Below are 12,221 nucleotides of genomic sequence, written 5' to 3'. Positions count from 1 at the left end.
AGCAATGTATCTACTGACCTGCTTAATAATGTTTGGGTTATAAAGGAAATAATTTTAAAATATTTTTTAAAACTAAAATTAATAATAATGAAAGCATTTCCTATGAATATTTATGATCTACATCCACAGTATATACAGGGAAATTTATAACTTTTAATATTTTTTGAGGAAACAATAGGGTTAAAAATAAACACCGTAAGGGTTCAACTCAAGAAATTGAAAAAGCACAACAAAACACTAAAAAAAGGTGGGGCATCAAAATAAGGACAGAAATTATTAAAATGGAATAAAAAAATAATGAAGAAGATTAACAAACCCAAATCCAGTTTTTGGAAAAGACTAATGTGGTAGATCAAGAAAAAGGGTAAAGATACAAATAAACAAAATAGGATATTTCCCCAGAAAAGTCTGAGAATTACTAAATGGTACATTTCTCTTAAATTAAAAAAAAAATTCTTAAAATAAAAATAGAATGCAAATATCAGCACCTACTTCCTCATAAAATGAAGCTTCATAACAGACCAGTGCCAAGCAAAATGCTGTACAGTATGCTTCCCTGTGAGAGAAGACTTAATTAAATATGGATTAGTGGTTAGTGGTTTCCTCGAGAAAACTGTAATTGTTAGAAAAGTACACTCAACTGACTGTGACACTCCTATGATGAATCTTTGTCTGAGGCCTTATTTGTGTTAAGAAATATTTTAAACATTACTTTCTACATTGATCAGGTTTGTGGGGGAACATTTTAGAAATAATAATGATGATTGCATGATGATGATAAATCCACTCCTCTACTTCACTTTGATCTGGTACACCTTTCTCCTTTATGTAAAATTACCTTTCTATTTTACTTTCAAAATATCAATGACCCCAACTCCTGGACATCTTGTATACCTGGATTATTTGCTATTGTTCCCTTCCTTTTGGGGCATGCTTGCTTCTGGTTAGTTTCTAATTCTCTCATCTAATCTGTTCCTACTCCTCAGAGAGCAATAAGACCTTAGCTGAGAGAGAGCCAGAGAATCTTTGACCATTGGTCCTTGGTCCAAAAGAAAGTTACTATCTCCACCTTGTACAAGGAACAGATGAGTTAGGACCCAGATGAGTTAGGATCCAGAATCACCTCCCTCTTTGTGCAATGCTTCTTTCATTATACCATCCTTACTTTTTTTAATATAAAGATTCTCATAGTTTTCTCATTGGAAAGATTAAAAAGTGCCCCCAAAGCATAGACATGGAAAAAGGAATGAAAATATGCAGAATCCTTGGACAACCAACCTAAATACATTGATGAATCTCTCTGTGTAGATCCAATTCAGAGATTAAAGAAAGAAATAGGAAAGACAAGAAATTAAAGAAATTTAGAAAACTTTTATCCATGATATAGGTAAGGATTTCTTAAATAAAACATAGCCACAATTAAAAGGGAAAAGTTTAATTAACTGGGCTACATTGAAATTAAGAACTTCAGTTCAACTACCAAATGTAAAATAGATAGCTAGTGGGAAACAGCTGCATAGCACAGGGAGATCAGCTCGGTGCTTTGTGACCATCTAGAGGGGTGGGATAGGGAGGGTGGGAGGGAGACAGAAGAGGGAGGAGATATGGGGATATATGTATATGTATAGCTGATTCACTATGTTATACAGCAGAAACTAACACAACAGTGTAAAGCAATTATACTCCAATAAAGATGTTAAAAAAAAAAAACAACTTCAGTTCACCAAAAGAAACCACAAAAAAGTAAAAAAGCCAAGCCGCAGAGTGGGAGAGAATGTTTGCAACTCATAATTGTCACAGGACTAGTTTTCAGAATACATAAAAAACTCCTATAAATCAATAATTTGAAGCAAAAGATAGGCACTTCATGAAAAGCAAAACACAAATGATTAACAAACATAATAAGCTGATTAAACTCAGTAATCAAGGAAATGCAAATTAAAGCCACCAAGATGTACTATTACATAACCATCGAATTAAAAAGTCTGACAATACTAAATTTAAGTGCAAATTTAGGGCAATAGAAACACTCTTACAGTAATGAATGGCATGTAAATTGGTACAACCACTTTAGAAAGCAGTATGACATGACCCAAGGGGTTGTTACATAGATTTTTAATTTTTAATCATTTGTTAAATCGTACATATAAGTTTTATGTGTTTTTCTGTATATTTGTCATATTTCATAATTTTTTAAACAGTTAAAGGGTAGTAAATAAACTCTTATTTTGATCTGAATGGAAACCAAATTTTAAAAAATAATATTTGGCTCATGGAATATATTTTAAAGGGGAAACAAGGTACTTATTTTTACTAAAATATCACTATTATCAAGAACTTTAAAAAAAATCCGTGGAACTGCTATGGCTTGATGGGGAAAACTTTTAGGGATCCAAGTACTTTGAAATCAAGAATCTAGTTCATTACTATGAAGAATTTATTGGGAAAAATTTATTTGACAAAGAAGTTTGTATGAGTTTTCCCTTCTTCCTAAGAGGATTATCCAAAAATATATATCTTAAAAGTTACTCTTGCTGTTGGACAGAAGTATACTGATGATAGGGCTAGACATCTACAAGTTTCAAAAACAGTTTGATTTTTATTGGAATTTGACCCTCAGGTATGAGAAAATATAGGGTTAAAGAACTCTGGACTAGGTCAATACTAATTATTGTTCCAGATTTCACTTATTTCACACCTTGGCTTTTCACTGCCAACAAGTGATGGCCTAAAGATCCTTCCATGTATAAAATGCCACGATACTTCTCCAAATAAATTTACATTAACTGAAAGTATGTAATAGATTGTTATCCACTGGAACCCACATGAAACACCTTTAAAAATGCCTTGTTTTCAGAAATTTTCATTTACGTGTTTAGGAATTGGATAAAAAAATATATATATGACCTTGTGGTAGAAGAACAATTTTATCACACATATAAAATCTTAAAGTCAATACCAAATCTAGAGAGTCTGATATAGCAGAGATCACTTGCTGTATCTGACAATTAAAAAGCTGTAATTTATTTTAGCAAAATTTTTTTTCTTGGTAACATGTAGCACATATTTGGTAAAGTATAGAATGAACTGCACAATGTTTTGTTAACCAAGATGGCTGGAAAACAGAGTAGATGGTAGTTTCCATTAGAGGGAAAGGCAAATGGAAAAAATATGTGCTTCTTTTAGTAGTCCCAATACTATTTAACTGGGAATCTTTTCCTTTTACTAAGGGCTATAACAGGAAAATTTTGTCTCTTAGATTATTTATAAAGTGATACATATTCCAGACATGAGAAAGAAATATTTATGGAGTAGGGAGCAATATTTCAAATCGCATATTTTGTACTTCCAACATACGAAAATTTCTCATTCATTGCTTCTCATTCATATGCTTCATTCATAATAGAACCTGTGGTGGAGATTGTGATTGTCTTTGTTGGATTTTTAATATTCATCTCTCTTTTATCCTGAATGCACACGTGAGGTTTTTTAATCAGAGACAGATTATTATTACTTACATAATAATAATTGTGCTAGTTCCCCTTGCTCCAATTCTTACCCCTGGAGAGAGATGAGAACCAGATGTCACCCTACATGAAACAGGGCCTGTAATATAAGGGAGGAATGATGAGAAAAGGAATCCAGGCTTTTATGTAGAAAAGAAAGGCAGCTGTCCTTCTCCCCCTCTAAAAGGAGGGAGGAAAAAAAACCCTCTGGATCCTGGGTTCTCACTATAACCCTTTTATAATGTATTGGGTTGGCTAAAAATTTCCTTTGAGTTTTTCTGTAACGTCTTATGGAGAAACACGAACGAACTTTTTGGCCAAGCCAATAAATCTCTCCAGGGGTTATATAAGTCCAGTGTCTCCAGTTTTATAACCCAGAGGAGTCTCCCAATCCCAGGCCTCACCCCCAATTTAAAATGTTAACACACATCTCTAAAGTTAGGTAAGTCTTTTGCACACTTATTTTCTATACAGTTGGAAAATATCTTCTAGAGCTTGCTTGTAGTCCAGGGTCTCAAGTTTCCATAAAATTTGCTTAGAATGCCCTAACTGTGCAGAAACAAAAATATTTTCTCTCCACCTCACAGTGTTCCAAAAGTAATTCTTCTTCTGCCTGGGCAACATGGTTATCCAGCTAAAAACCTCAGTTCCCAGTTGCTTTCAGATAGGTGTGGCCTTGTGACTGAGTTCTCACCAATGGAAATTTTACTTCTGGGTACAGTGCTACATCAATCTAAAGTTGAAACTATGACTACCTTGAGTTTGTATTGTGTGCAACAGATGTTGCATATTGCAGTGTTTCTCTCAAAAATTTGAAGATCCTGCAGTTCTCTTGTTTGTTGTGGAACCAGGGGAACATTAGTGCACAGACAAGGAACTAGAAAGTTAGCCCCTTAACATTTTTTTTTTTTTTTTTTTGCCCCTTAACATTTGACAGATAAATGACACTGACAGAATTTGTTAGGTAATGCATATGGACAAGCTGAAATACAAGAAGTGATTGTTTCGTTCAACTATGCTGTAGTTTCTCATTTCATTAATTTAGCATCTCCTATGTGAAATTCCTGTTTGGAAATGTAATAAGACAAAGTCTGAGGCTAGAGGGAACACTCATCTTCTTGAATGTAAAAAAGTGAGGGTTAGTTATATAACCAAATGGGCTTTTTCAACAAATGAGAAATGAGTTACTAATTCTCTCAGTTTTCCTCTACGTGAGAATTTATTGATTTCACCTTCATTCCTAAAGGATATTTTCACTGGGTAAATAATTCTGGGTTGACATTTCTTTCAGTTCTTGAAAAACTTTCATTTCCTTCTAGCCCCTGAGGTTTCTGATGGGAAAGTCACTGTCATTTGGATCGTTGTTCCCCTACCTCGAATGAGCCTTTTCTCTATAACTGCTTTCAAGATTTTCACTTCGTCTTTAGGTTTCAGAAATTTGATTATGAATGCCTTGAACTTCTTTGAATTTATACTATTTGAAGTTCACTCAGTTTCTTGAATCTGTAGGTTTATGCCTTTCACTAAATTTAGAGAATTTTCAGCCATTTTTTTTTGATGAATACTTTTTCAGCCCACATTCTAACTTTTTGGGGGCGACTCTGATGACACCAGTGTTAGATCTATTTTTATTCCAAGTGTCTTGAGACTGTGGGGTTTTTTTTGTTTGTTTGTTTTTTTGTTTTTTTGTGTGGTACACGGGCCTCTCACTGTTGTGGCCTCTCCCATTGCGGAGCACAGGCTCCGGATGCGCAGGCTCAGCGGCCATGGCTCACGGGCCCAGCCGCTCCGCGGCATGTGGGACCTTCCCAGACCAGGGCACGAACCCATGTCCCCTGCATCCGCAGGCGGACTCTCAACCACTGCACCACCAGGGAAGCCCAGAGACTGTGGGTTTTTTTTTTTTTCAGCCTATTTTTTCTGTTGGTCAGAATGGGTAATTTCTATTTCTCTATCTTCATGTTGCTGGAATCTTTCCTCTGACATCAACATTCTACTACTGAGCACATTCATTGAGTTTAATTTACAAATTATATTTTTCATTTCTACAATTTCCATTTGTTTCTTCTTTATATTTTCTGTTTCTTTGTTGAGAATTTCTATTATTTTTGTTTTTTCAAGTGTGCTTGTAATTGTTCAATGAAGCATTTTTATAATGACTGCTTTAAAATTCTTGTCAGATAATTCCAACATCTGTGCCATCCCATTGTTGGCACTTGTTGATTGTCTTTTCTCATTCAAGTTGAGATTTTCCTGATTCTTGATATGATGAGTGAGTTTTTTATGTTTTCTGGACATTTGGGGCATTATGCTTTGAGACCCTGGATCCTAGCTAAATCTTCTCTTTTAGCAGGCTTTGGCTGTGCTGTGCCAGCAGGGGAAGGGTATAGAAATCTAGGCTACCTATGTGGCCTTCACTGACATTTTACTCCGCTGGGAGAAGGGGCTCAGGGAGGAACACCTTGTTACCATCAGGTGGGAGTGGAACTCCAAGGTCCCTTCTCTGCCACCTCTGTATGTACCACCCTAGAAGAAAGAAGTAGGAGTGCTTCATTACTCCCAGGCAAGTGTGAAAGTCTAGTGTCTCTGCTCAGTATTTGCTGATGGGGCTGAGAGTGGAGGCATGGCATTTTTTATGCAGTTTGGCCAGAGTAGGGCAGTTTTTTTAAAAAGGTTTCTGTCTTGCCAGACTGTTTCCTCATCCCTTAGCAAGAGAAAGCAGGCTTGTGGGGGTGGGTGCACGTGCATTTTTTGTCTAAATGCATTGGCATTTCTGGGTTATTGGCTCCCAGCATATATAAGAGACAAAAAGAAATCTCAGCGAACTTAACACTATGCTGTTCTTTAAGTCTCAAGGTCCCTGGCCAGTACATCTCCTTATCTCCCTCTTTCAGGGTCTTCTTACCTTCATTTTATACATAATGTCCAGGGTTTTTAGCTTATTTAATGGAGGAATAGGCCGAAATGATTCTGCTCCATCTTTTCTGGAACCAAAAAGTTCAGCTCACTTAACAGAAGATACTGCTTTTTTCCCTGAATAACTCTACTGTCCCCACCTGGAGTAATGAGAGGAATTTTTCCAGCACAGAACAAAATCTAGACACACATCTATTCGTCTAAAGAAGCCAAGGTGTCCTTCCCCAAGGGCCTCTGCTGCCTGGTATGCCCACCATTTACTAGTTGAGGAGCAAGAGAGGAATATTAGTAACGGTAGATCCAGGGAATAAGGAGATTTATGAGAAGAGAAAAACTGTTTAGGGGTGGCTCATCAGCTTTTTATTTTTTTTTAACTCAACTACTGCCCACACTTCAGTGGATAATATCAATAAATAGGAAAAGGAATATGCATTTGAAAAGGGAGCTTTAAAGGTTCACAGTTAAAGTGTTATATACTTTTTTCCCTAGAACTTCCTCCCCAAGGTAATGATTAAATAAATAAACCCCTTTCCTTTGTTTGTTGTGGTTTTTATTTAGATCTTTACTTATTTGGACCTGTAAATTCTCACTTTTGGTTTAAGTGTCATAGGATCTCTATCTAATAACTACAAAAACAGATTGTAAAGTGACAAATGTGACCAAAAGTTGACACTGATGGTCATTAAAGACCAAACTTACCTAACCACTGAGGTAATGAATAATGTTAAATGTTAATCTTCTTGTTCTATAGCTATTTCTTGGTTGAACCAAAAGGTCTATCCTAGGTTTGATGATTGACATGCCTGGAGCTAGATATACTGTCGTTTTTTAAAGAACTGCCTTTTCTTCTACTTTTGGTGTTGTCTAACTTAGGCTGCTGGCTGGCCTCTTTTTTCCTACAAGAGCTCTTCTTGCAATATGAGTATTGAACAAATTATTACGAGCTTTCTTTTTATGACAAACACCCAGGCTTCTATAGAATTGGTCTCCTTTTTGAAACATTTCTTGCATGTTTTGCTTATGTATGTCGACTTTCTCTGCCTTTGATAGCTTCTGTTCTTTCTTGTTCTGCTCATAGTTTATCTGAATTGGCTCCCCTTGTAGAGGTCCCTCTTTCTGATGATGGAATTCCTTGAGAAGCTCTACTCTCTGCTCTAAGAGTTGGCATTCATTCTCCAGCAAAGCTGTAATCAAATGCAGTGAATATGTGTCTTGTTTCAGTTTCCTCACTTGTTCTTCCAGCTCATGCTTAGCTGACACCCCATTATTCGTTTGAGTTGGGGAATGGGCGCCATTATTTTCAAGAGTTTTGATGTCTGTCTGAGATTTCTGATAGGATTTTATTAGTTTACTGAGCTCAGTATGTTGCACACTCCAGTGTTTTGCTTCCTGTAGTAACTGCTCCATGTTGTACTTCAGTTTGATATTTTCTTCTTGAACAAGAGGGAATCTGTGCTTTGCTTTTTCCTTACTTAGTTGAGTTTCATGAAAGGCTCTTTTTTCTTTCTGAACAATATACCAAATCCCTTGCACAACCTTGCATGGTGTCCTTGGAATTCTGGTTTTCCAACATCATCTCCTGTTTCTTTGAGCTCTGTTCTTTCCCTAAGTCCCAACTAGCAAGCAGCTTTTCCAATAGTACTTTATTTATTTTATCAAGTTCTCTGATTTTTTTCTTTAAGTTCTGACACATCCTCATAGATATTGGTTTCCTCAAAAGATTCTTTTGTTTCTATGACCTTCTCTTCATAACTTGTCATATGTTTAACAATATCTTTAATTTCTTTTAAGAGGTTTTCAAACTTCTTTGCAATTCGTTGTTCGGTTGCTTCATGGTCACTGTTTTTTAGGGAAGGGAGAGAACTGCAAGAAACAGGGGGAAGTGATCCAGTTTCAAATAAGGCAATGATAATCCTAGGGTCCAAAGACTCTTCACTGAGATCAGGAGACTTAAGCCTTTTGGAGAGGGTGGGCACTTCCATCTCAGACTGAATTAGTAGGGCTGATGACCAGGGCATGAACAAAGCAGAAAACCCTTAGAGATTCCAGGAAGGGAAGGTGGTGATCCTCTGTGCAAATGGGTAGAGAATGTGGAACTAAGCAGAACTCAGAGACCAGAGTTAAGGTCTGAAACCAGGAAGATGATGTTTAGGTGGAAGGTAACATCTTACACAACTTAGGGGGAAGGAGGGTGGGAAAGGGGACCAGGAGCTAGGGCTCCATCTCTCCTCCTCCAGGCTTCTGGTGTTTATTCCTTGATCCTGGCAACCAGATCTTTATTCTGTCACTGAACCATTGTGGCCTGTCCCCAGATTCTGTTTCCTTTGAGTCACAACAGAAACCTCTTAAACTCCCACCCAGTGACTCAAAACCTAAAGCTACTCCCCACTCCAGAAAGATCTCTACAGCAGTCCTTCCCTTCCTTACTTTTCTAGGTTTTTATTCATCTCATTCAGTGACTTTCATATTCATCATATTCATTGACTTTCCCCTCATCCCCACCATATACAACATGTTGTCAACTGTGGTATGTTTTTCTAACACTTAGGTGCATGGCTGAGAGAAGTCGTCCCTGGTGAAGGTCCCCATTCTTTCATAGCACCTGGAGCCTTTATTGGTCCCATTCTAGGAGAGATGCTACTGCAAAAGAAAGTCATCCTTACAAAATAGAACCCAAAAAGTGCTGCAATCTTTCTGTGATTTTAGGGAAATAACATCAGGAATCGCTCCATTAAAAAATATTCTAATGCAGTAAGAGAGTATCTGAATGGTTTCTTAACAACACAATTACAAATTGAGACTTTTCTTGGCTTGGAAGGCAGGCATCCTTTTTTTTTTTTGCCAGGTCTTAGTTGCGGCACATGGGATCTTCATTGCCACATGCAAGATCTTTAGTTGCGGTATGTGGGCTCTTAGTTCCCTGACCAGGAATCAAACCCGGGCCCCCTGGATTGAGAGCATGGAGTCTTAGCCACTGGACCACCAGGATACCCTGAATTCAGGCATCCTTTAGGACAGGCTTAGTAAGCTTGCTCCTGAATCATTTACATCAGGGGATATAAAACTTTAATTACTCTTTACAAGAACTTGTTTAAAATGGCATAATTTACCTAAAGTATTTGAAACAATTAAATCCTATAGTGGCTTATAGAAAAGTAATTGAAGAGTATTAAACCAAGTGTACTCTTGTCTCTTTGTCCTTAGGAGTCAGGGCCTTGAGAATATTAAGTCAAACAAAGAAAACATTCCTTAGGTGAGACTTTTTCTTGGCCTTCAAAATCTTGCTAGCAGGCGCTTTACTAACTAGAATTTTGCTTCTAATCTTAAGGGAAAACTCATTATCTAGCAGTTTGGTTTTTTTTTTTTTTCCTTAGAGAAGAGAAATTTACATTTTTTTTCTTTCACAGTTCCCAACTCACTTTGATTTTAGTTTCCCTGAGTGTCATGCTCATCTTCCAGCCAGCTGGGCTCAGAGCCATCACCTCATGACCATCCACAGATGCAGTTGTGTTGGTCTTGTTTTTTACTTGAAGAAGGAACACTTTTCTGACCCACACACAATGATACCACAGAGGCTAGAGATTGCCCTTATGCTTTAAATCCATCTCATAAGGTCCAACTTTGATTGATATTTTGGTTTTTCCCTTTGACTCAAGCCATCATTTAAGATACTTTTTAAATCTCCAGGACAAGGAAACTTTTTTTTCCTGATTTGGTAATTAATTTCTAGCTTTATTGTGTTGTAACAGAAAATATAATATTTCTACTTTTGAAATTCATATTTTCTCTTTGGCCTAATAGATTAACAATGTTCATGTATATTTTATGGATACTTTTTTTTATTTTTTTTTTTTTTTTTTTTTTTTTTTTTTTTTTGCGGTATGCGGGCCTCTCACTGTTGTGGCCTCCCCCGTCGCGGAGCACAGGCTCCGGACGCGCAGGCTCCGGACGCGCAGGCTCAGCGGCCATGGCTCACGGGCCCAGCCGCTCCGCGGCATATGGGATCCTCCCAGACCGGGGCACGAACCTGTATCCCCTGCATCGGCAGGCGGACTCTCAACCACTTGCGCCACCAGGGAGGCCCTTATTTTATGGATACTTGAAAGAAACTGAATTCTCTGTTTTCTTCTTCTGCTTGCAGTTTTTTTTTGTGCTTTTGGACATAAATCTGATATTACCCTGTCTTTGATTTTTCTGGAAACTGGTTTGAAGGTAGCTTGGTCAAGATACCATGAGAATTCTCTTTTCATCAAAAGGGGATTTAAATATTTCCTTCCTCCTTACAAATACAATGAATTTCAAATAAAATTTCTGTGAATTTTACTGAAATTTGAGTTTACTGTAGATACTGAAAAGCCACCAGAGTGGTCTTCTTTTCTTTATTGACCCGTAAGCCCAGTGGATAACTATGAATGTTAAACACATTTGGATTGTCTTACAATTGCTATCTACTAAGTGTCCTTATCTTAATGACTTAAAAAAAAAAAAAAGAAATGTGAAAAAGAAGAGCAAAAAGCTCTTAGAGAGAAAACATGCATAGAATTTTCTCTCTTTTTAAAACCAGTTTGCCTTAACAAGAATAGAAATCATATCAAAGGGTACATGATATCAACATGTCTTATTTCAGGTGATGTTAACCTTTGTCACTTCATTAAGTGATATCTGCTGAATTAAGCTACTATGAAGTTACTATCTTTCCCTTTATAATTAATAAACGTCCTGGGGAAGATGTTTTGAGACTAGGAAATTATCCTGTTTCTCCTCAAACGTTTGCTTATACAGCATAATTTTAGTATACAGAAGTGAATCTTGCCTGCAGCATTTATTACAGTGGTAATCTAATGGTGATTTTCTATTTCTCTCATTCCTTTTATATTTATTGATTAGAGTTATTTTGTAAAGAAGAGCTGTCTCTTTTCCTGTATTTACAGCTCCATTTTATTCATTCATTCATTCACCTATGTATTTATATACATATGGACTCACAGATATTTTATTTGGGGGAGGTTATAATTGAATACTATTATTTTCTTACTCAACTATGTATGAATAATTTTAACATGATGGATTTTTTGGTATAATGAAGTATATTTTTATTTCATGTAATTCTTCTACTTGCTCAGTAGTTTTTTGTTTTGTTTTGTTTTTGTTTTTGTTTTCACCAAAGCATAATAATAGCTCAGTAATGATGGCTATTCAAGGGTTAGAGTCTTTATATTTACAAGGCATTCTATGCAGGGTGTGATTTTAAACATAATGCCGTATGACTGTTTTTATAGGTATTATTGTACGTGTTTTGCCATTTTAGAGGAGAAATTGTCTGAAAATGTGAAATCTTCATACAAGCAAAATGTAGATGTAGCTGTAATGTAGACGTAACACTATGTAACAAAATGTAGATGTAACACTTTTCCTCAGTCTTTCTTCTCTTTGACCACCAGGTGGTGCAGTGGGCTTTAAAAATTACCATATAACCTCCCCCCTCCCCCCACCATTTCCCCCGCCCCCCCTTTTTAAGTATAGGACTCTAGAATGAGTGGAACGATGGAGATATTCTCATCCACAGTCTTATTTTATCAGAGTTTTAGAGTGGAGATTCTAAGTGACTTGCCCAAAGTTACAGCTAGTTATGATGAGAGCTGGAATTAGAGGCCACCCTCCTGCCTTAACTCGTTAAACTTGCCCAGGAAGCCAGGTAGGCTGTGGAAGAATTTTTCAATTTCTGCTAAGCGTTTAGTAGAAAAAAGAATTACGTGGAAGAACAGGTTTTCACAGCTGCTGAGACTGGCTTGTTTTGCA

At 36.8% G+C, this 12,221-nt stretch overlaps 2 protein-coding genes across 3 annotated transcripts in view; one reads left to right on the top strand and one right to left on the bottom strand.

The window, feature by feature from the left end:
• The window catches only part of SERINC5 (serine incorporator 5), a 191,160-nt gene that overhangs the window by 58,250 nt on the left and 120,689 nt on the right, over positions 1 to 12,221 (top strand). The window lies entirely within an intron of this gene.
• On the bottom strand, positions 7,287 to 8,404 carry SPZ1 (spermatogenic leucine zipper 1). Its single transcript, XM_060091785.1, is given in 3 exon segments — positions 7,287 to 7,907; positions 7,909 to 8,094; positions 8,096 to 8,404. Coding segments are annotated over 3 exon segments (1,116 nt in total).

Source organism: Mesoplodon densirostris, chromosome 3, assembly GCF_025265405.1.
Source record: "Mesoplodon densirostris isolate mMesDen1 chromosome 3, mMesDen1 primary haplotype, whole genome shotgun sequence".
In the NCBI taxonomy this organism is placed as follows: domain Eukaryota; kingdom Metazoa; phylum Chordata; class Mammalia; order Artiodactyla; family Ziphiidae; genus Mesoplodon; species Mesoplodon densirostris.
This window is presented reverse-complemented; position numbering and strand designations above follow the sequence as displayed.